The 25867-nt window shown below is 44.9% G+C and overlaps 1 protein-coding gene and 1 long non-coding RNA gene across 2 annotated transcripts in view; one reads left to right on the forward strand and one right to left on the reverse strand.

The window, feature by feature from the left end:
- NT5DC1 (5'-nucleotidase domain containing 1) overlaps positions 1-25867 on the forward strand; it is a 1710051-nt gene that overhangs the window by 143307 nt on the left and 1540877 nt on the right. Inside the window, exon 4 of the mRNA XM_069607866.1 lies at positions 16762-16871. Coding sequence (XP_069463967.1) covers positions 16762-16871 — 110 coding nt within the window. The remainder of the gene's footprint in view (positions 1-16761; positions 16872-25867) is intronic.
- Positions 1-25867, reverse strand: part of LOC138467679 (uncharacterized) — a 151973-nt gene that overhangs the window by 109166 nt on the left and 16940 nt on the right. The window lies entirely within an intron of this gene.

Raw genomic sequence — 25867 nt, forward strand, 5'->3', positions numbered from 1 at the left:
CTGCAGTGGTGGACAAGGGAAAACCTCCTGCAAGGGAAGACCTTCACCACCACTGCAGTAGAAGCCACTCTCACCACAGACGCATCTCTGATGGGGTGGGAGGCTCACCTTCTTCATCAGAAAGTGCACAGCGTGTGGTCGCCAGCAGTAGCATCCAACCACATAAACTTGTTGGAACTGCTAGCAGTGTTCAAGGCCCTGAAGGCTTTCCAAACTCACCTCCAGGGGAAAACAGTTCTAGCCCTCGCGCACAGTACTACGGCCATGACTCAAACAAACAAGGGGGCACTCACTCTCTAGGACTCTGCCAGAACAAATGGAAATAGGCTCTCAAACACAAGATGTTCCTCCTGTCACAACACGTTCCAGGGGAACTCAATCTTCTGGTGGATGTACTTAGCAGAGACTTCCCCCTTACCGTAGAGCACGAGTGGCAACTACATGAGGACATTGTACTCAACGTCTTTGCAGACAGGGGCTTTCCAGAGATCGACTTGTTTGCAACACTGGAGAACGCACAATGCCCAGATTATGCCTCCTGGTACCCTCAGAACCGCTCTAGGGGGAACGGTCTCTGGATAACATGGTAAGGGAAATTTGTCTACACTTTTCCCCCGATTCGCCTGCTCAACAGGATAGTGCACAAGATGCACAAAGAGCCAGTCAGGATGATTCTGGTGGCCCTGATGTGGGCCCGCCAACCTTAGTTCTCCCATCTCATGGCAATGTCAGTCTCCCATCCCAGGAAGCTGCCATGCCCTTACAACATGCTGTCGCAAGACCAGGGGGAAACAGTACATCCATGCTCTCAAACTCTCAATTTAACAGCCTGGCTCCTGATGACATAGAGTTCGGGCACCTCCAACTCCTTCAAAGATGCATGGACATACTCATGGAAGCACGGAAACCTAACACCAGGCATTGCTACTCCAGTAAAGTATGGAAACGCTTTGTCATCTGGTGTAATGGCAAAGGCATCAATCCTATTGAATGCACACCAACACATATTGTCCTGTACCCAACCCACCTGTTAGATTCAGGTTTGATTTTCAATCCCCTAAAGGTCCACTTAGCTGCGATTTCAGCATACACCATGTCCCAGAATAAAGTTTTGTGGTGAAAAATTCCAGTAATTAAAGCTTTTATGGAAGGGGTAAAAAGGCTTCATCCCCCGATTTCCAACCCAGCTCTCAGGGGGGACCTGAACATTGTACTTAACAGATTAATGGGGCCTCCCTTTGAACCAATGCACAAGGCTAGCCTTAAATCACTCACCTACAAGAGCGCCTTCCTGGTGGCGATCACATCGAAAAGGAGAGTTAGTGAACTGCAGGCCCTTTCAGTTCAGGACCCATTCGCCACGATTCACAAAGATAAGGCGGTCCTGCACACTCACCCACGATTTGCGCCCAAATGTATTTCAAAGTTCCATAACCATTCCATACAAATAACCACCTTTTTCCAAAACCCCACTAACGTGGCAGAAAGAAGCCTCTACACACCAGATGTGAGGAGAGTGGTTATCTATTATCTGAAAAAGACAAAACCACTAAGAAAGACAGACCAGTTTTTCGATTCAGTGGCAGCTGGTAGAGAAGGGGACCATGTCTCTAAATCAGCTATTTCAAAGTGGATCGAAAACTGCATCACACTGTGCTACACTATTGCCAAGAGAGATCTGCCCTTCATTCCTAGAGCACACTCTACTCGGGGCACGTGGGCTACCATAGCATTCATTGCAAATGTTCCTCTTGAGTCCTCTTGTAAAGCAGCAACCTGGAGTTCTGTACACACTTTTACACAACACTTATGCCTAGATACACACTCTAGGTCTGATTTTCAGGTGGGACAAGCAGTGCTAAGTCATCTCTTTGCTACTGTTCCTTCACACATCCCACCACCACTGTGTGTACTGCTCGTTAGTCTATGCACAGAATGTGATTCTAACCAGATGCACAAGCATCAGAAGACATGCATTTCTCACCGTAATAGAATTTCTGATGATTGTATCTGCTTGGATTCACATGCACCCACACTTCCTCCCCTCATGGAGTCGAAGGAACATCGACATCTTACACCTTCACTCTTCTGTACTCCCTCACGCTGACTATAGGGCTCCCTCACGGCAGAAAAAACACAATCGGAGGAACCTCGACGCGTGAGGTATTTTGGGTACACTACATGTCACGTTAGGGATAGTGTTACAGTCACGCCCATGTCGACGTCCTCTTTCAATCGTCGAAAGAAAGATACAATACTCCACAATTACCACTAGACGTTGGACTAGATGCACAGCATGTGCCAGCAGTTTGCAGTGTCCCAGGTTTGGTGAAGCCACAGGGGGCTTCTTGCTGCGAGTGCCTTCTGTGCGCTTGGTATAAATCGATCTGGACGTAGTTAGATCCGGGCTCCAGTTAAATAACGGTGGAGAAGATTGTAATTATCTATTTTAGGTTTAGTTAACTAACTCTAGATAAGGTTTTATCATTGTGATGGGCGGGCAGGGGCACTATCCGTCGTGTCTCTCCCACCCTTCATGACTGTGATTATTATCAGCCCTCACATGCTGTTGGGCAGGTGCGATAGTCTCTACTGTATTAGTCAGTGTACTCAGTGTGAGTGATCAAGTGAGAAACAAAAACATGTTTTCTCATCTCCTCATAAGTGTGAATGATTGGGTATAAAATATACTCATCTTATCTTGTGATGCGGGGGGAATCGAAGTTACGTGCTCTCTATGAGTGGGGGGGGCCGTGCTGTGTAGAGGTACACTTGGGACCACGGCGTGACAGAGGAATCACTTGTCTCTTGGGGGAGTGCTTGCATGCTCTCTTATAGTTTATGGAGCGGCGAGCCGTGCCGGGTGGGCTTGGGGCTACAGCGCTAGTAGCCTGCTTACCTTGTCGATGCGCGTAGCTGCAGATCGCCGTAGGTCTGGCAGAGTCTGTAGCTACGCGCATGCGCAGAGGCTTGATAAAGCTCGCTTGGCGCGTGAATACGCGTCCTGGGCTCGGGGGCGCTTGCGGTAAAGAGCAGTGTCTCTTTCTTACATCCAGGGTATAGTGTCTCTGCCTAGAGCATGTGCATACTGAAAAATAGGTATTGCACACTGCTCATGACGAAGTACGTCCAGACCCCTTGCCTTTATGTTGAATATGCGTCCTGGGCTCGGGGGCGCTTGCGCTAAAGAGCAGTGTCTCTTTCTTACATCCAGGGTATAGTGTCTCTGCCTAGAGCATGTGCATACTGAAAAATAGGTATTGCACACTGCCCATGACGAAGTACGTCCAGACCCCTTGCCTTTATGTTACTGGACTACTCGGGGTATGCAATATGACACCGCGCCGTGAAGGATACGGTCGCTGGTATTTCTACGGGCTAACAGTCTTCTAATTCTTGGTGCCTGGGGCACGGGGCATGGCAGTCTTGCTGGTAGTGACCTTTAGGACTGAAGAGTCTAGTCAGAGTGTGGGCAGAAGCATAACGCTATAGCTGGCATGCTGGCACGCTTGTAGTACAAGAGGGGCTGCTCCCATAACTGCTACTAGCCGCACAAATCGGCACAAAAGGATCACAGTGCGAGTGCATAGTGAAAAAATCAGTGCATCAGTACATCAATACACCAGACCATCCAGCCCATAATTAGTATAGATAGGACTATAGATTGACACGAGCAGAGTTGTAACCATCACAGATCTGGACATATAGATTGGATACATTTGCCTGCATTGACATTCTTAGTTGCTTTTGTTTGGAGAGTCTTACATACATGGAGAAACATTTGACACATCTGGGATTCGGAGAATTGATTAAAATAACAGATTCAACTCTATGGCCACGTTTAATCCGTGTTTTACAGTATCTAAGCGGTGTATCCATTTCTGCTCTAATTTTCCTAGTGCTAGATCTCTGTCTCCCCCTCTCGCTTTGGCTACTATGGTTTGAATGACACACCATCTCAGTTCTGTATGTTTATGTTGTTTTTTCTCGAAATGGGCCACCATGGGTTTATCCATTAATTTGTTTTTCAGGCAGGACCTATGTTCGCATATTCTTTGTCTTACCTCAAGTTTGCTCTTTCCTATGTATAACAAGTTACACGGGCATCAGATCATGTATATGCTCCATTTGGTCAAGCAATTAGAAAAAGTCTTAAATTTCCATATAGTGCTGTTTAGGGATACTTCCTTTTGGTCTTGTGTGAGGTGACAGACTGAGCACTTGCCACAACGGCAGTGGCCTACCACCGGTGGAAGATGCCACAGTGTGGTTTGGACAGATGCTTGTGGTTTTTCTGTAGGGTACGTGTGCACTAGGTGTTCCTGATTGTTTTTACTTCTTTTGAAAGCGAATCTTGGTCTTGTTGGTGCAAAAGAATCTGTTTGTAGTAAATGCCAGTTAGACAGAATTGTCTTTCTCAGTGCGTTGCTTACTGGTGAGAAGGTCGTTACGCACATGATCTTGTCTTGTTGCTCTGTTTGTTTCAAGCAATCTGTTCTACTGCGATTCCGTGCCGTTTTTCGTGCTTTCCTGGTGATCGCCCCTGGGTACCCCCTGTTTCTCAGACGGTCCTCCAGGTCTTTTCCATGAGAGTCAAATTCGGGCAGGGAGGAGCAGTTCCTTCTTATTCTTAAAAACTGTCCGAATGGTAAACTTTCTTTGAGGGCTTGTGGATGGAAACTGGAAAATTGTAGTAGTGTATTCTTATCTGTTGGTTTGCGGTATAGTGTCGTTGTTATTGTACCATCTGTTGCTCTGAGGATATTAAGGTCCAGGAAGGCCAAATTGTTATTATCGTGGTGCATGGTAAATTTGATGCACGGGTCCACAGTGTTGAGCCATGTGTGAAACTGTTGTAGTTCATCCAAGTTGTCTTTCCATAGTGTAAAGATGTCGTCAATGTAGCTCACCCATCCGACTAGTTTGTGCCTCTACTGGTTCACATTGTTGTATATAAATGAGTTTTCTAGGTTGTCCATATACAGATTTGCGATGTCTGGCGCAAAAGTTGAGCCCATGCTGGTTCCTCTTATCTGCTGGAAAAATTGTCCTATGTATAGAAAATAATTTTCCGTCAGGGCCAGGCGGATACACTCTTGAATGAATGAGGTCGGTGTGTAGACGTCTGTGCGTTTGTCTAGATATTCTTTGAGGACGTTGATGCACTCCCTTTGGGGTATGCTAGTGTATAAAGCTTTGACGTTGAAAGCCACCAGTATGTCTTGTTGTGAGGTGGGGATGTTGCTGAGGTGGTGGATCATGGCTGTGGTGTCTTGGATGAAAGATTTCATTTTTCTTACGCATGGTCGCAGAAAGGCATCCGTGTATACGGACAGGGGTTCAAGGATGGACCCTATGGCCGAAACAATGGGTCTCCCTGGTGGTTTGGTATTCTTCTTATGGATCTTAGGAATACAGTAGAAGGCTGGTATTATCGATCCATCCTTGCGTTGTAGCATAGAGCATAAGGCTTTTGATCTCTTCCGCTATGCGAGGTGTAGGATTGTTGTCCAGTTTTTTGTAAAAACGGACGTCACTGAGTTGTTTTTGGATTTCTTCCTCATAGAGTTGTGTACCCCAGAGGACTATACCGCCTCCCTTGTCTGCCGGTTTAACCAAGAATAGCTCGTTCATTTCCAGGTTTTTCAAGGCTTTTCTTTCTGGACTTGTTAGATTATCTCTGTAGTGGTTTTTTGTTTTGAAAATGTTGTCCACTTCTCTCAGGATCCTGTTTTCAAAGGCTTGGATTTCTGGGCATATCATTGATGTTAGGGGCGTAAAAGTAGATTTTGGTTTTAGGCTTGTTGTGGTCGGATCTATGTCCTTTTCTTGTGTGGCATCTCAGAAAAAATACCGAAGTCGGATAAGGCGAAAAAGATTCCTAATTTCTACTTCGGTGGTGAAACGATCCGCTTTGCTTTTCGGGACGTAGCTTAATCCTTTGCTGAGGACTTCGGTATCTGCCGGTGTCATGCGGTACTCACTCAAATTGAAAATGGGAATCACCAGTTCTGTTGGGGTGGGGGGACCCACTGTCGTGTGCGCATCCCGTGGTAGCCCTGTTGCCTTGGTCTGCCCTGTTTGCCTCGTCCTTGAAAAAATTGCTTTTGTCCTCGCGGTTTAGATGTCCCTGGGCCTCTCGGTGGTGACCCTGACCCACTGCTGTTTAACGAATTTGAGAAGGATATGAATTCTCTTGGTGGTCTTCCACCCGATCGGTTGTTATTTCCACTATTGTGTTGTTGGTAGAACCCCGGGACCAGATAGGGGTATGTGCACTCCTCTCTGTAGTTCTGTATGTCTTTCTTAAGTTTCCAGATTTTTTTATCCAGTGTGAACTCCTTGATTTTTTTTATTTCTTCCTCTATTTGTTCCAGCTGTTTTTTGATGTCCGGAATCACTGAATCTGTTTTTATCTTGTCTTCCAGTTTCTTGAGATCCTCTGTTTGTTGCTTGCTTTCTTCCTCCGATGTTTCTATTATCAGGAGGACCCAATCTCTCGAGCATTTGTTGCCGACTCCGCTGAATTTTGCTTGGAATCTGGGGTTGTCGATAAACACCTTTGGTATGTTTTTTACCTGTAGGCCTTCTGGGATCACCCCTGCTTTCAGGTATTCTAGCATAAGGAGCCCATGGGACTCCGTATGTACTAGTTTCTTTTTCTAATTCTGATGAGGAATTGTTAGTTGCCTCGGCTGCTGTCGGTGGCGTTTGTCCCAGCAGCGATGGTTTGTCTAAACATAGACGATATTGATCGTCGGAAAATGACACCACGTTGACATTCTCCATAGGTAAATTGTATGCGTTAGTGGGACCCACCAACCGTACGGTTGTCCTAAGATGTTTACTATATAGGGAGGGGGTAAGTTGCCCTCTTTTTTGTTTCGGGGGGGCCTAAGTCATGAGGGGGTATAACACAATAGAGAACAGGGACTTAGGCTACCCCACCTTGCGGACACTGGCCGTGAAAGGATCCAGCACACTAGTGACAGATCACTACTTGTGGTCTGTATACTAGAGAACACCCAGGCTACATGTGGCATATATACACATTTTATTTATATCATGAACTTTCAAAAACGAACAATTTAGCCTAACAAAACATAGCTAAAATTAACATGACCTTTTTCCTTTCCCTGAGGTCTTACAAATTGATTTCATACCGACAGTTGTACATTCAGTTACTTTGTAATGTGAGTTAGTACATATTGGTGACTGAGAATGTGGTCAGAGTGACCTAACATCTATCTAGTCGACACTAATTGGTGTTTCTGGCACAGAAATGGTTGCTGGTGTTCTGATGCCGTCTTCAGGACAGTTCTAGTGGGCTTGATGGTGTCACCGCTTATTCACTGATGTGGGCCATCTAAAGGTAAAAAACGTGTTATTAAAAACAAGAGGTGTCTCTACAGGGACTAGAGGTGCCTGATAGGGTGCTGGGTAGTATCCTACATGAGCCAGCAGTTTGCAGTGTCCCAGGTTTGGTGAAGCCACAGGGGGCTTCTTGCTGCGAGCGCCTTCTGTGCGCTTGGTATAAATCGATCTGGACGTAGTTAGATCCGGGCTCCAGTTAAATAACTGTGGAGAAGATTGTAATTATCTATTTTAGGTTGAGTTAACTAACTCTAGAAAAGGTTTTATCATTGTGATGGGCGGGCAGGGGCACTATCCGTCGTGTCTCTCCCACCCTTGATGACTGTGGTTATTATCAGCCCTCACATGCTGTTGGGCAGGTGCGATAGTCTCTACTGTATTAGTCAGTGTACTCAGTGTGAGTGATCAAGTGAGAAACTTTTTTTTTCTCATCTCCTCATAAGTGTGAGTGATTGGGTATAAAATATCCTCATCTTATCTTGTGATGCGGGGGGAATCGAAGTTACGTGCTCTCTATGAGTGGGGGGGGCCGTGCTGTGTAGAGGTACACTTGGGACCACGGCGTGACAGAGGAATCACTTTTCTCTTGGGGGAGTGCTTGCATGCTCTCTTATAGTTTATGGAGCGGCGAGCCGTGCCGGGTGGGCTTGGGGCTACAGCGCTAGTAGCCTGCTTACCTTGTCGATGCGCGTAGCTGCAGATCGCCGTAGGTCTGGCAGAGTCTGTAGCTACGCGCATGCGCATAGGCTTGAATAAAGCTCGCTTGGCGCGCAAATACGCGTCCTGGGCTCGGGGGCGCTTGCGCTAAAGAGCAGTGTCTCTTTCTTACATCCAGGGTGTAGTGTCTCTGCCTAGAGCATGTACATACTGAAAATAGGTATTGCACACTGCCCATGACGAAATACTTCCAGACCCCTTGCCTTTATGTTACTGGACTACTCAGGGTATGCAATATGACACCGCGCCGTGAAGGATACGGTCACTGGTATTTCTATGGGCTAACAGTCTTCTAATTCTTGGTGCCTGAGGCACGGGGCATGGCAGTCTTGCTGGTAGTGACCTTTAGGACTGAAGAGTCTAGTCAGAGTGTGGGCAGAAGCATAACGCTATAGCTGGCATGCCGGCACGCTTGTAGTACAAGAGGGGCTGCTCCCATAACTCCTACTAGCCGCACAAATCGGCACAAAAGGATCACAGTGCGAGTACACAGTGAAAAAATCAGTGCATCAGTACATCAATACACCAGACCATCCGGCCCATAATTAGTATAGATAGGACTATAGATTGACACGAGCAGAGTTGTAACCATCACAGATCTGGACATATAGATTGGATACATTTGCCTGCATTGACATTCTTAGTTGCTTTTGTTTGGAGAGTCTTACATACATGGAGAAACATTTGACACATCTGGGATTCAGAGAATTGATTAAAAGAACAGATTCCACTCTATGGCCACGTTTAATCCGTTTGTTTACAGTATCTAAGCGGTGCATCCATTTCTGCTCTAATTTTCTTAGTGCTAGATCTCTTTCTGCCCCTCTCGCTTTGGCTTCTATGGTTTGAATGACACACCATCTCAGTTATGTATGTTTATGTTGTTTTTTCTCTAAATGGGCCACCATGGGTTTATCCACTAATTTGTTTTTCAGGCAGGACCTATGTTCGCATATTCTTTGTCTTACCTCGAGTTTGCTCTTTCCTATGTATAACAAGTTACACGAGCATCGGATCATGTATATGCTCCATTTGGTCAAGCAATTAGAAAAAGTCTTAAATTTCCATATAGTGCTGTTTAGGGATGCTTCCTTTTGGTCTTGTGTGAGGTGACAGACCGAGCACTTACCACAACGGTAGTGGCCTACCACCGGTGGAAGATGCCACAGTGTGGTTTGGACAGATGCTTGTGGTTTTTCTGTAGGGTACGTGTGCACTAGGTGTTCCAGATTGTTTTTTCTTCTTTTGAAAGCGAATCTTGGTCTTGTTGGTGCAAAAGAATCTGTTTGTAGTAAATGCCAGTTAGACAGAATTGTCTTTCTCTGTGCGTTGCTTACTGGTGAGAAGGTCGTTACACACGTGATCTTGTCTTGTTGCTCTGTTTATTTCTGTTTTGTAAAGCAATCTGTTCTACTGCGATTCTGTGCCGTTTTTCGTGCTTTTCTGATGATCGCTCCTGGGTACCCCCTGTTTCTCAGACGGTCCTCCAGGTCTTTTCCATGAGAGACAAATTCGGGCAGGGAGGAGCAGTTCCTTCTTATTCTTAAAAACTGTCCGAATGGTACATTTTCTTTGAGGGCTTGTGGATGGAAACTGGAACATTGTAATAGTGTATTCTTATCTGCTGGTTTGCGGTAAAGTGTCGTTGTTATTGTACCATCTCTTGCGTAATGTGAAAGTAACGTATGAATAAACTTTGTTTTAAAAGTATTGATGAACTTTTGGCATTTTATGGTAAAAGTTTTTAGACTAATGTAAGTCAGGAACACAAGTGCAAAATACTGCAGGCTCAACAGAAGCAGATACAGAGAGAGGTAATTAGGCTCACTTGTACGTGATTTTGCACTACCCAGAGCATTGCTGCCCTGCTTTCCCCTCCCCTCTCCCTTGCACTTCCACCTCCCTTTCCCCTTGCACTTCTCATTTTCGCACGATCTGAATGACACAAGGCGTAGTAAGATCATTTGTCTTTTACTCCCTCTGTCTTCCCTCCCTTGTCTTTTCGCGCCTAGAAACAATTGTGTACAGGCGCTTTATAAATTACTTATATCAATTTCATATTAAATGAAGTCTTCATTTCAGCAGAACACGCATTTCATGACATTTGTAAATATATATATATATATATATATATATATATATATATCAAATATTTATTAGGTTTTGCAACAAAATACATTTCCGATACACATGGGTTATATTAACATATCTTAACTATGACCTTACACAATATAAAAATCCTGTACAATCATAAAAACATTACTATCTATCTTAAGTTTATAACTCAATATTAAACCACTAAATCTACAGTAGTAGCTCATATCGAATCCCATGTGAGAAAAGAAGAAAGAAACACAGTAGTTCATATATACACACAACAGATAACACTCCTCATTCACTCATATAGAGTGTTGAAAGGACTCCACAATGAAAGATATATGTCCTTTCTACCTTTATCAACCAAGGATATCTTCTCATATTTTGACAGTATTTGCAATTCTACCAACCAATCTTCCACAATGGGCTTTTTACTGGTCTTTCAGACTCTACGAATCAGCTTAACTGCTACTATCATAGACTTATCAATCCAAGTATTGTATTTTTTGTGGTTAAGCATCTCCCTCTATGCATTAGTAGTATCACATTAGCAGCCGACCTATGAATAGTTATGTTGAAAATCCTGTCTATTCTGTCTAAAACCTCTTTCCAAAAACCCTGTACTCTCGGGCAGTTCCAAAGTAGATGTAGTAGGGTTCCCTTGTCCTTAAAACAACTCCAACATCCTTAATCAGTCCTCCATTTTAACTTATACGTTTTCACTGGGGTCCAATAAATCTTTCCAACAACCTTTTGTCTTATCAAGCATAAACACATATCCATACCCAAATTAGCACCAAACCTAAGGAGATCATTCCATTCTTTATCCGATATCATCATGTTTATGTCTTTCGACCAAATATCCTTCAGCTTTGTCAATGATGCCACATAATCTAACCCCATAGTCATGAAGCGCATTTTATTACGTATGCTATGTTCTCGCCCGGCAAGCAGTTTACAGATCTCCGGCCTTTCCTCCAATTCTCTATCCAATATTCTTATTGTATGACTTATCAACAAATTAAATTCCACAAATTGGATCATCTCTCTTCTGTCCATACCAAACGTAACCTGTAATTCAACAAAACTTAGTATCCTACCTTTCTCTAATACATCCCTTACTCTTACTATACCCTTTTTAATCCACCTTTGCTAGTGCAAACATCTATTATGCAACTGCAATGCCTGATTATGCCATAATGATGCATCATAATTAAACCCAAAATATTGACAATTTTACTTAAACCATACTGTTAATGCCTTCTTAGTCGCCACTTCCGGTTGTAATTTCATTCTTTTCCCTGACAATTTTTCCATCGTATGGAGACTATCCATGGTATAAGGTTTATAAACCTCTGTCTCTATCTGTAACCAAATTGGACCCTTTATATCATCATTATCAAAGTAATGTGAACCTTTCTTTTTACTTATTTTTTTTCATAGAGTTACATCGGAGCAGATCCGCGCCATAGACATCGCACAAGTACATCAAATACAGTTGTGATATATTTTTGCATATTTAACAGTAAACATAGCAGATTATGGTGATATCGGGGATGTAGTGTCTTCATCTGGTAACAAATTACATAAATAGAATCGGAATGGGGTCCAAATGTCTTTAAGTCGACAGGTTGGTGGTACGGTTAATACAAATTGTTCCTCACTTTCATTCACCATTGACAGGTCTTCAAGGAAGTCAACTCGACTAGGTCTACCTGCGGACTTCCAGCATTTCAAGATACAGCGTTTCGCAATAACACATGAGATGTTAAACAGTCGCCTAGTGGTCTCTGCCACCTTGCCAATGTCCCCCAACAGGTATTTCAATGGGCACAGGGATGCAGGGATTGCCGTGATTTCCTCTAGGAGTTCTGCAACTTCCCCCCAGAATTCCATCACCAAAGGGCACGCCCAGTACATGTGGTATGCATCTGCGTTCGGTGTATCACATTTTAGTCATTTTCCCATGCAGCCACCTACGAATTTGGCTAACTTAGCCGTGGTATAGTGGAGATGATTCAATATCTTAAATTGAATCAGTCGTAGCACTGAGTTCATGGACACAGTTCTAGTGAATTGACAACATCGCAGCCACAAAGTTTCATTTATTTCAATGCCCAAGTCTCGTTCCCAAACCTCCTTAATGGTGTTGCATGAATTGGAGTGCGACTGTACCAAAGTGTATAACATTGAGACCCCTTTCCTTTGTCTCCCGGTGGTTATCATGGCTCTTATACATTCATGGGTTGGGGGCTCCAAGGGAAATGTTGGCCATAATGTGAACCTTTCTTAATTAAGAATGCTCTATAGTATTTTAAAAGAACCGGATATCCAAATACTCCCACTTTAACTTCACATAACAAAATATACTTTGGAATACGTGGCCTCTTACCAACTACCCATAAAAAGGTTTGGAATATTTTATCGATTTTCTGCAAAACTATTTGAGATCAGTAGAGGCAATTTGGGTAATAAAACCATTTTTATTGCATTCATTTTTGCCCATAGATTCACATTAAGCCTTTCCAATTTCTTAATATTTATTATTATTTTGTCTATTATTTTATCAATATTAAACTGGACAATTTTCTTTAAATCTCTAATTATATTTATTCCTAAATACTTTACTCCTTTTGGAGACCATTTGCAATTCCAGAATTTTAACACATTCTTATCACAAGCTTTGGACTGAGGGAAAATTTCAGTTTTGTTCCAGTTTATTTTATGTCCTGACAATCTGCCGACTTCCTCAAACTTTTCCTGCAGCATTGATTCACATATCTCAGGGTTTTGAAATAAGAATTGTCATATCATCCGCATAAGCTAAGATCTGTATCTCAGTACTTCCGACTTGAATTCCCTTTATTTCCTTTCATTGGGCCTCATCACGAGTTGGGTGGTAACGCCGGCGGTATTACCGCCGGCAGTATTAGCCCTACTGCCAACCCCCCCGGTGCTATTAGCAACGGATCACGGGTTTGGCGGTAATGGAATTCCCCATTTCCCACTGAGCCCATTCGGGAATGCCCCATTCCCCATTGGGCTCAATGGGGAATTTTCGCGGTCTTACCGCTGGCGGATTTCCCGCCGGCAGTAATAGCGCGAATTTTCAGCGGATTTCCCCTCAGCTCAGAGCTGGGGAGAAATCCGCCGAAGCCCTGATTTGGCGAACCCTTAAATCCGGCGGTAATAGCGCGACGGCAAGATTTAAGGGTTACCCCCAAACTCTTGATGAGGCCCATTGTCTAATATATGCCGCCAAAGGTTCTAGTGCCAAATTAAACAAAAACGGTGATAGCGGGCATCCTTGTCTGGTACATTTTGACAACGAAAAGGATTTGGATATTAACCCCTTAATTAATACTTTTGCCGAAATATCCTTATGTATACAATCCACCATTTGTATAAACACAGGGCCAAACCCCATTTCCTTTAGTGTATACTCTAAAAACTTCCAATTGACTCTGTCAAAAGCCTTTTCTGCGTCAAAAAAAGCTATCACCGAATCTGATCTCCCCTCACTGTGTGCGCATATAACATCTAGTACCATTCTAATATTGTCATATCCAAATCTCCCCGGAGTAAAGCCTACTTGCGATCCATCAATTAAGCCTCCCACGCATTCAATCTGCTTATTTGACCATATTTTATTAAAAATATTTAGATCTACATTCAACAATGATATAGGTCTATAGCTTCCACACTTTCTATGATCTTTATCCGGTTTAGGTATTACAATTATCAAGGCTTCCTTCATTGATTCACATAACGTTCCTGACATCAGAAGATCATTAAATGCTTCACACAGGATCGGCAATAACTGAGTCACAAAAAGTTTGTAGAATTGAGAAATTAGGCCATCTGTCCCTGGCGATTTCCCACTATTAAGTTCTGGTATTGCATCATGTATCTCACTGACTTCAATTTTTGTTTCCATTTAAATTTTCTTTTCAATCCATAATTTCGAGATATTTACCTTCCCAAAGAATTGATTAAGATCTTCATCACTTGGAGAAAGCTCCTCTTTGTATAACCGTGAATAAAAATCACAGAAATAATCACATATTTCTACATTTATAAATAAAGGTACCCTATCATCAGTTTGTATGGAAGTAATACATGTAACAGCTCCTTTTTAAATTCAGGCGTTGACATGTTATGTTGTGTTATGTCATGATGCAAAGTGTTTATACTGCACCAAAACACGGTTTTGGTGTGTTTGACTGAATTTCTTTTGATCGAGGCAAACTGGCCGCAATTTATTTGCTCGGGCCCAATTGAAACGCACATGAATTTTTTTTTGTCCCTGCCTCCAATTTTAAGGAAGCGGGGGACACTCCTGCACCCCCAAAATTGCAAAATATCAATCATGGGGAGTGGGGGGGGGCACCCCTGCAAGCCCCGCTCTCCAGGGTTGGTATTGTACAACATATGCGACCAAATATCCCTGAAGGCGAAATTACCCATGCAAAATTCCATCAAATTGGTCATTAGGTCAATTGTTTTAGGTCAAATAGGCTAATACCCCAAAAGACCACTGTAGTCCCCTTTTTTTTTTAAAACATCGATCCCAGAGACCTTCCTGCATTATGCCATCCTGGACTTAATAGAGGAAGGTGAGGGGAAACCTTGACGTTCCTCAAAGAACCAGAATGTTTTTGTTTTCTTTTGATGACCTCTCCAAGTTTGCTATCATTTAAATTCTGGAGACAATTCCGAATAAAGAACTATTAAGAAGGAGTTCTGTCACTGGATTTTCTTTATCCTTATGCCCTGTGTGACAAATGTCTGAAGTAATTGCCAGAATGCACCTCAGCCCATTGTCCGATCCCGGTCATGACATCAAAACACTCTGTCTCTTGCTGTCCACCACCATGTTCCCATAAAGTCTCCAATGCAGCGGCATGGCCTGCAGACTTCCAACAGGGCTTCCTAGTTGGAGAGGTCTGGCTGCCCTGGTGATTAAGAGTCTCCTGATCCCACATCTGTAACTGATAGCGCATATCTTAGTGCCAAGGATTTGGGCTACATCTAGTAGATGAGCTGTGCCGTCTGTGAATACTTAGCTATGTTGAACATTGTGGAGGAGTCTGAAAGTCATGACAGGAACCGCCTCTACCTGTTAATGTTAAAAGAATGTATTGAGCACAGCTACGACCCGAAGGTGTCTTGGCACTAAACGAATCCAAAGTCTACACCTCAGTCATAAAAAAGAAGCATAACTCAACGTAGTTCATCAACAAAAAAGAAACGTCTTTAGCTTTTTCCTGAAAGCCAGATGTTCAGAGGTCGCCTGCAATGGAAGTGGAAGGGAGTTCCAAAGGGAGTACCTGGGGGCCACTTCCAAGTTGACCGGTGCCTTTTATTGAGAAGTGACATGAACAAGATGGCGGAGGACTTGTGGGAGCATGCTGCATTCCTGAGATCGTGTGGGAATTGGGCGCCTCTTGTTAATGCTTGCACGGGCTCTGGGGCACAGTTGGGATTTGGAGGCTCCGACCACTGGGCTCTGGGTCCTAAATCACAGACCTGGCCCGTTTCTTTAGTGATCTGTGGAACCCCAAAGCGGAAGAGGTTAAATTGAGAAGTGGTGCACTTTGAGGCGTGCAGATGTCAGGCTCCCGCTGCAGCTGGTACTGACACAGACTGGCATCTGTAGTGCCCAGACCCTGCTGCTCCTGAAGCTCATCAACTTCAGAGCCCTGAAAGCCTGCATCCGCATTGCAGATAACTGTATCGCCCACACGCCACAGCCCTTTAGGCTTTGTAATACTGTAGCCCCAATTGTTCATACTCACATTGCGAACGATATCTTGCAAGAAGTGAGAGTTGGGGATTTCCAGGACCTCCTTACAGATATGACAAAAGCGCACTTGCCCAACTGATGCCATAATACTACCTGTTTTTAATACCGCCCATTGTAACTGGCAACCATACTTGGGGAGCATCCGGAGCTCCGTTGTAGCCTGCTGCATCCCATTTTTGCCTCTTGACAGCCGTGTGTAGGTGAAAGTAGTTATACTCTGGCTCAGTGACTGGCCATTGCCACCAGGTCAAAAGAGGGGCAGTCCAATTACCACCGCCTTCCCCGCCCAAGACCAATTGAAATGGAGAAATGCATTAGGCAACCTCCATGCCTTGAAAGAACAGCTGTAGGCCCCAACCCTGATTTCCTTTCCTAGCAACCTGACCCTAATGGTGCAGAACCATGGCTTACCACATCACCTGACGTAGTTTGCCAATCCCTGGGGACTGCAAACATATTAATGACACCAGGCAAAATAAACACATGGGACTTTGATAATATTTTACCTACAAAGGGTACTCACTGGTCTGGGGTGTAAACAAGTCACTGGAAAGTGGGACATTTAGATTCCTGTGCTTTTTTTTCTTTCTACAGCGGAACCAGGAAACCATAAAAATCTCTCAGATAGGGTTTTTGCGCCACTATTAAAAATTGAGCACAATAACCTACCACCTGGTATTTTTTGTAATTTGTGTAACTGGTTGTGTAAGTCATGTCTGGTTTTTTTTTTCTTTGTATTTATTTCTGAAATTCACTTACTGAAACAGGGCAAGTCATGGCACAGAAAGCTTGTCCACGGAAGAGATATTCAAGCTTTATGGACAGAAGAGGGAATGGAAACATTTCAAAACCATCAGTGAGGCATTTGCTCGATCAGGTACCATTTATTTTATGGGTTCATGTGCCTAGTCAATGATCATGCACAGTTTATTCTTCGATGAATAGAAATCCAGCAACTAGTCTTTCATAGGAACATATAGATTTTCGTAAAGCGCAATGTAAAAAAAAGAAAGTAAATGTAATGTCAGAAATGATTTGTGAAAAGTGTACATTTGTATCGCTTGAATTTTATAGATGGAAAGGCTATGTGGCCATTTTTTCTGTGCACAACCCTCCCCACCACCCCAGAATCCTGATCTATTGGGTCACTAGAGAAGCATAGGTATTTTTCCTTTTCATGTATGTAAAGAGTTCCTTACTTCGATAGTACAAGTATGGCAGTATAGTAAAACAGTGGCAGTAATAGGATTACCACCACGTTTACCACACCACCATACTACAAGTATGGATTTAAAGTCAAGGAGCTGCCTCCAGCACTTTGCTGGAGGTACTTCCTCTACTTTATCTCATTCATTCATTCTTGTCATTTGTTAGAGCGCCTTTCACCATAATTATGGTCCCAACGCGCTTTTGGCTGAATGCCCTGGGACAGACCGGGGTCCAGATGTTTTGGAAAGGTTTGGGAGGTGCTATAATGTGTGTGTGCATTTCAGCCATTATATTTATCCGAGGGGGGCCAAGACCCTGGTAGTCATCCATGTGACCTCTGGCCCAGGTCCCCTCCCCGCCAGTTCCCACCTGCACTGCCCCCTGGCAACCCTTGCACTTAGGGACTGTTTCTGTATCCCTACAGCCCCCTATCAGCACCTGCCACCTGATATCTGCACTTACCCTTGCACTTGCCACCAGCTGGTCCCACTTTTATTTATGGTCTTTATTTATTTTACTGTTATCATATGTACTGCACTGCCCCCTCCCCCCTGCAACTTTCCCTTCCCTCCTGCCCTGCACTTGCGCGATCTCAATATCACCTGGCCTAGTAAGATCGTTGTCTCTGTCTTCCCTCTGTTTCACCTCCCTTGCCTCGTCACGCCTTGAAACACTTTTGTATAGGCGCGTTATAAATGCCATATCATATCATCATATCATATATCATATCATATATCATAGCATGTTTAAATCGAGTGTGTATGGGCGCAGAGGAGGAATACTATGGACTAAGGGGGGATTGTGTTTAAGGCGATAGTGTTATTTGGGAAGCTACAGTTTGAATATTTGTAGTTAAAAGTAGATTAATTCCTGTATGGAGTGTGTGCTGTATGGAGTGAAGCTGTGCCTTCCATTAAGCTGCAAAGGTGCTGTGTGTGAGGGGGGAAATAGGTTAATCGTATAAACAACAATGAGGAATTTCTGGTATCCATCGATGTACAAGGAGCATTACAGGAGATTTAAGTGCTTGATGAGTGCATAATTCTCACCCAATGACAGGTTGCCATCACTAGTTCCTTCTATTGCGTGAGCAAGGACACCGTTTCATGATTGCGTGTCGCAGCCTGGCCTACCATCCTGTGGTTTAGGATTATTTGCTGTGCGAACCCTGAGCAACGGGTCCTAGGTGCCTGGCTGTCCTCCTTCAGCACAATCGGCTTGATATTCTCATGGTGCATTTTAAGTGCGATGCTTTGTCACCCTCCCAACCCATATGGGTGCATTACCTGGCCCACTGTCGGGGTTTGTTCTAGGTGCAAGTTGCTGGAATGACCAGCTGAGTGCTCCATGAGTGTTTGGCATACCCCACAGAAGGTTGGATGTCAGGAAACCAGGCTGTTTGCGGAAGAAGAGACTAGTGGCTGATGTTGCGTCTGCATAGTTGTGACAGTTGAGATTGTGGGAATGGATGAGCTTGGAGAGAGGCAAAAGGTAGAGGTTGATGAAGAGGGAGAGAGCCAGTCTCCCTGGGGGACTCTGTGCGGGACTGGGCAGGGGGAAGAGGAGAAAGGAGCGAGAGAGATGATTTGGGAGTGGTCAGAGAGGAAATAGGATATCCATATGAGGGCAGAGTCCCTTATGCTGAGATCAAGGAGTCTGTTCGAGATGCTGGAGTGGTTAATTGCGTCGAAGGCTGCTGAGAGGTCAAGAAGAATGAGAGCGGCACAGCCCTCAGAGTCTGCTGTTCTTTTCAGTTTGTTCCAGATAGAGACCAGGGAAGTTTCCATTCCATGGAGGGGTCTAAAGCCAGACTGGGCACGGTCCAGAAGGCCACGCGCCTCAGTGAAGAGGCTGAGCTGTGAGTAGACCGTGCAGTCGAGTGATTTGGCTATGATATCCAAAAATGTGTGGGAATACTCCCAGTGGAATAACCACCTGTGGTAATTCCTCCAAGTCCCAATGGAGTCCTATGGACCTTCTTGAATGGGCACTAACACCATGTTAACAACACAAATATAATCGAGTAAAGGGATCACTGATATGCTTTGAAGTAATGATAAATGCATATGGAGGAATTTCTGTGGAAACACTTGCCATACTGGTAATGCCCCTTATATCTTATCTGAGCCCATCTTTAGTTTTACATCAACGTTCAATGCTTTCTGAATAATATTATTTCAAAAAGCTACACTTGTGATACATGCGCAATAAAGGTGACTTGCAAAGAACCAACCACATGGTAAATCAACCTGACAGTACAAAGGTGTGAATTAAACAACAGAGGATGGTGTCTCACAATAGCAAAGCCTAATGTATAGAACCTAAACACATTTAATCACAAAGCATACATCAAACGTAGCAAGCAACAGCAACCCAGAAAAACTCAAATAAATCACAATAAATGTGTTTGATACATGTTTTTTTATTCTTTTTATTAGTTTTCAAAGAGCAATTAACAGATATCTTGAGCACATAAACATTATCACTTAACTGCAACCCCTCAACACCCTCCCTCCCCGCCCCCCACTGACACCCCCTCTCTGCAAGACAAGAACAGTAGGATGCGGTTACAAGGATTGGCGCTCCTAGAGAGATGCAGTTCATGACAGGCCTAGGAATTTCAGGCGCTGGGGGCACCACTGGACTATATAGTCTTCTTTAAGAAATATGAGTACGTCCCTCCAGTCATTGGCAAATCGAGATAGCTCATTGTTCATAGCAAAGGCATATGTTGTCAATTCTAAGGCCACAAATTCCCAGACCTTCCGAAGCCAAGCTTGAAGGGACAGGATTTCCGGCCATTTCCATTGTGCGCTATAAGCAAAATCGCAAAGTGTGTGAGTACTATGCAGGCTTTTCTTTGGGATCTGTTTGTAACACCCTGAACACCCGATCAAACCCTAACAGCACTTCTTCTGGAGGCGTTCTTGCTTCTTCCCTGAAGGCCAAGACCTGCACCTCCTGGACTTCCCTCCAAATGGGCTCTATCTTGGGGCATCCACCAAATGTCAGAGCATGCAGCCCCTCCAACATATCTGTGAGTAGTCTAGGTAAATCTTGTGAAGTCGGGCCGGGGTGTAGTGCCATCAAAATATTAATTTATACCAGGCCTCCTGCAACTTGAAAGCATGTGTTTGCATCGTTCAACCTACTACAATGTAAGTAAAATTGCTATGAAACATACGTACATAGCTAATTTTGTAACACTAGAATGGTCCCTTACCTCTTACCAACACAGATGGACATAGCCATGCAAGTGTGTGTTGGGGGGTGTGTAGATAAATTCACGAGCCTTAAAATGGCGAAGGTTCTCTAATAGACCCAATAAATGCTTTAAACGTCCGTACCTATTCCTTCTAGTCTTCAAGTCTGTTACAGGGTGGTGGCTTTGTCAAGCAGGTTTTCAATGTAGTCCTCCAGCTATGGGGATGTGGATTATTGGTGCCAAGTAGCAATAGAGGGTACTCCTGAGCCAGGCTTTACTGCCTGTGGCCCGTTAAGATAGTTACCTTTTTATGCCCAATGCAAGCCAATGGGGATAGGGGCACTTGAAGAGAGAAGTTACTGCTGCCTCCCTCTCGCCTCAGACTTGCAAAAACAATGACCACATGGGGCAGGGAACTATTGGGGACAATTCGGCTTTCGCCTATAATTGGGTTAGGCCCTTTCAGAGACCCCAGGAAAGGGTAAGAACTTCTCATTTTCATTACCAACAGACAGGGGGACCCCCTTGAGCATCAAACTGGTACAGATGTCTGGGGCCGGTTTGACAAGTCCTCTGGAGCAACACAGTCAGACTTGGATTTTCAGAAGGCCCTTCCTCGTGGTGAGATGGCAGCAATAGGTTGGCAAGGTCCCAGCTCGGCAATGATGGTGTAAATGTTTCCAGCAAAAGGTGCCAATGCAACAGTGCAGGCTTGTCCCATTTTGGATGATGCAGTGAGGTGGAACAAATGCAGACCGAACAACAATGACTCAAACCTCAGGGAGGTGATTGATGCAGACCAGGGCATCAGACTGGTTGATGCTGCCAGTTAAGAAAACAACCCTCCTCCCCCAACCAATCACGTGGCCTAAACCACTAGGACAAGCACCGGCAATCTCTAACATGGTAAAAAGAACTTCGATGCACATTGGACTCAGACGTATCCCTCCCCCACCACACCACTATTGTATCCAAATCTGCTTCTTCCATCTATGGACTTGCAGGCGTATTTTTCCTTACCTCACCTATCCCTACTGTTTTTCGCCCATCAACTCCATTATCCTGTCATCTACCTAGGCGCCCCGGCATCTCAACTAAGGAGACTCCAAAGAATCCAAAACGCGGCAGAACACCTCCTCATTAACCTACCCGTTAGAGCACACATCAGCCCTACTCTAAGAGTCCTCCATTGGCTTCTGATTGGTCGACGCACTGCCTTTGAAGCCATGTGCATCGCCCACTGTGCCGTCCACAACACCGGAGCGGAATTCCTCAGACAAAATTGTTCCCTACCAACCCTCTAGGAATCTCAGATCTCGCACAGCATTTTGCCTAGTGATCCCACATTAAAACTCCTCCAGGCTTGGTGGTTCCTCCTTCCCTGTCCAAGCGCCAATCATCTGGAACTCCCTACCACTACACATTCACAACACTGAAAAACACCTGAAATTCAGAAAGGCCCTAAAATCCTGGCTTTTCCCAATATCCCCTGAACCCTTGTTCCTCATAACTATACTGCCAAACCTAACATCCCCTTACACCAATTACAACACAGTAGCTGGCAGCTTTCGCAGCGGCTCACCTGACGCACTATCACTCCATGCACAACAATATTCCTACCTGACAAATACACCAGCGAATCCAGCAGCCTTCGCTGTGGCACACCGCAATAATCTTCCCTGCACTCCCCCGCGCTCCCCTCCCTTCAGACCCTAGCACAAGAGAGACCACAAATAATGAGACAAATAGACCAGGGAAGCCAGCAGCCCTTGCTGGGTCACACTGCAATAAACCCTCCCATGCTCACCGCATGCTCATACCCTTGCACTAGAGAGACCATGAATAACGAGATCACGCCGTCCACACAGGACAAAGATCGCTCCAGCCGAACAACTCCGAAGAATACGGTACGTATAACCTTGAAGACTACGGTACGTATACCTTACACCACATCTGTGGACACAGGCTGCAAGCACGGCCAAGCATCCATGCACCGTAGAATGCCGCTACGGCTATGCTTTCCTGTCTAGCAGCACATATAGCCATCCACACTGAAACACGTGACGTACCTCAACACCTCTGCCACTAGCATACAGCGACTACCAATGAATAGAAATCTGGTATAGCTGGCCACACATCGACTCTCTCAACAATAGCAATCGATTTCAAACCACCAACAGCGCCCACCCATGTGCATGGCCTCTCTTTGGGCTGCTTAGTCGAGCCTAGCCAGCCACCCAAGTCCTAGACCGGCAAAAATGCACACATGAATCTTCTAATCTAAACTCTTTAGGATTTTCCAGCACATTGACTACCGTCACGAGGGCGTTCTGACTGAAAAAAGCGCATTGAGGCCACACACAAATACAATACAATTCAACTGCAAGGATTTATCCAACTTGGGGACCAGGGACATTTCCCAATTATCCCTGGGTATTTCCCTCGCAGCAAATTTCTTCCACCGTTACATGTATAGCTACGTCGCCCGTGGGACGGACTCAACCAGAATTTAATACAGACCCGAGATGAGGCCTCTTGACCCATCCTGTGTGATAAGAAACATCTCGAATGGCATAAACACTTCTAGTGCTGCTTCCTTAACCTCCGGGTGTAGGAGCCAGTGCCTGATCTGAAAGTACCTCAGCCTTTCCTTTTCATCCACCCCAAAGCATGTCTTGCAGTCAACAAATGATCTGATTGTGGGCCCCTGGAACATGTCCCTAATCCTATGTCACCCTCTCTTTTGCCATTTGTGAAATGCCCCTGTCTCCAGTCTCAGCGAGAGTGTAGGATTTTGGAAAATGGGCATGAAGGGGGAAGGGAAAGAAGTAATGCCATATTTCCTGGTCAGCCCATCTGTGATGAATCAGAGGTGATTATCCAAAGAATTTGGCCTGGAACCCTTCTCATGTAGCCAGGGAAAGGAACATGCTAGCTGATCCTGACCTTGGGGGTGGTGTCCTGCGGGAGGATCACATGGGAGGGGACTCGGGTCAGGAAGAATGGGAGTAATCTCTGAATAATTTCCCTAATGATTACACAGTCTTAATGGTTTATTGTCAAATTGAAGATTTTCAGGTTAATACACCTAAGAACATTATTGACTTCCAGTCCATTAATGTTCTTAGTACTGGAACGAGTGAGAGGGCTCCAGAGTTACCAGACTGTAGTATACAGTCTAGTGTTTTTAATAACCCAAACCTGAGTGTGACCTTTAAATATTTAAAGGACCTTCAGGTGCGGGTTGAGGGAGAGCAGCAGTGGCATCAGAAGCAGACCGAAGCAGAGATCGACGTCGCTAGCTTTGCCAATAGTGGGCCGCTTTGAAGAGACTGTGGCTGAGGTTGTGGTTCCCAAGAGATGCAGAGGATACGCAGCAGGAAGAGGTGCTGAGACCAGCTGTCCTGAAGGAGAGAAGTGCCATCCGCATCCTGCTTCCCGCTCCGGTGTGAAGGCTTCACAGGAGCGCGTGTTGGGCAGGGTGAGCTCCATTCATAGACCACGCGGGTAGCAGGAAGCTGACCATAGCTGTCAAAAGCGAGAGAAGATCCAACGAGCAGCAAAGCAGAGGAAACGGGTCCGATGGAGTGCGCGGAATTAACTGGCTGGATTTGGTTCCTCTTTGTGCCCCTTTGATGACACACTGTCATCCAGACATTATTACTATTCATTGTGGAGGCAACAGTTTAGGGCATATTTCTGGAATCTCCTTGAAGTTTGCAATGAAAGAAGGACTTGGGAAAGTCATGGACATGTTTCCAAACTCCCAGATAATTTTTTCTCGTATTGCACAGAAACAAATGTGGTTGCGTTCTTCTTCATTTGATCCGCAAATGGAGAAAGCGAGGCGCAATGTCAACAAGGCTGTTTGCACTTTTTTGAGAGACGTTGGCGTGTCCTCTTTTAACAATGAAAATATTATGTTTCGTAGCACAAACATTTTTCGCAGAGATGGAGTCCATCTTACTGATGCTGGGAATCAGATTTTTCTGTGAAATATACAAAATGCATTGCGACCCTTTTTGGAAATATAGCAATCCTTTTTCCAGTAGATGTTGACCACTTGAACTTTTCGAAACACAAAAAAACACTACAAAAAGGCTCTTTTCAGAGACACCACTTCCTCCTGGAGAAGAGTGCAATACCCCAAACATTTTAAATGTCAACAGACTTTTAAAAATAGCCGGGGCCCTGCACCATTTTATTGGCACTTCTATTTTTAAACTGTGAAAGGTGGCTCTGAAAAGAGACTTTTTTTGTTGTTGGTTTTTGTTGTTTTGTATTTTTGGGGTTTTTTCAGACATGACACATAAGGAAAGGAAGGTAGGGGAGGGGCACCAACCACAGGGATAAGAAAGGGAAAATGGAGAGAGGAAGATGTTGGGTGGGCCTCACTTGGGTAGGTGGTACTCTTTCTCATGCTCCCGGACCAAACCCTCGAAAGCACTCCGAAATTGTTCCCCCCTGCAGAGTACTGCGTCGCAGTACATACACAATACAGTGACCCTCAACAAGTAAGGCCTGTGAGGCTGGTTCAGGGATGCGCTGTCCCACAGGAGTGTCTCTTGTGGTGACAGGAGCAGATTTGGAGGATGTAGTAGAGGAACTCAACCTACTACCTTGTTCAAAGGGGATGGCCCTTCGAACTGCCGCCTTGTGGTACGACCTCAGGTGTCGCCGCATGGAAATGCTCCCATAGCTGTACAAATCCGGTTTGCCACGACTGAGCTCCATATGGCACTCAGTGCAGTGCACCTTGTGTGCACGTGCCTTGGGTACCCCTCCAACGGTGGTAAAGAGCCTCCACACCCAAGACTCACGCTGGCTGGCAGTAGTAAGGACTTCCACTACCTCATCCTTGTCTTCCTCTTCATCCCTCTCTACATCTCCACGCCTGTTCCCCTCCCCAGGCCCTTGGAAAGGTGGTGGTGGTGGTGGTGGAGGGGGTGGGGGTGGTGCTCAAGCAGCAGCAGAACATGATACAGATATGGGAATAGGATAGTGGGTGAAGTGCTAAGTTTTAATATGAAGGGATGAGGAATTAAATGCTTTGGAGTTGTTTTAGACAGATAGGGGGCGGAGAACAGGGAGATGTGGTGGCATAGAATGCTACGCAAGTGCTTCTTCAGAAAGGAAGAGAGCTTGAAGGTTGGAGGTAGAGATAGAGTGGCAGTAGTATGGAGAGGGAGAGGAAGATCATGCCATAGTAAGGAAGCAAGGAGAGGAAGAGAGCAGAAACAAGAGGTAGCTCTAGGGGCACAAGAGATGGCAAGGAGGTGAGCCGAGGATGATTTTATGGAGCGGGGGGAGAGTAGATGGGCCTATAGGTATGGTCGAGCAACTCTGTGTCTAGTCTTGAAGATGATGAGAATGGGGTTATACTTTGCCCTCTGTCTCAGATAGCCAGCCTAATTGACGACAGGCTGGGGAGGTGGAGGTGAAGCAGAGAAGGTTAAAGA

Source organism: Ambystoma mexicanum, chromosome 4q (assembly GCF_040938575.1).
Source record: "Ambystoma mexicanum isolate Mex_15411 chromosome 4q, UKY_AmexF1_1, whole genome shotgun sequence".
NCBI lineage: Eukaryota > Metazoa > Chordata > Amphibia > Caudata > Ambystomatidae > Ambystoma > Ambystoma mexicanum.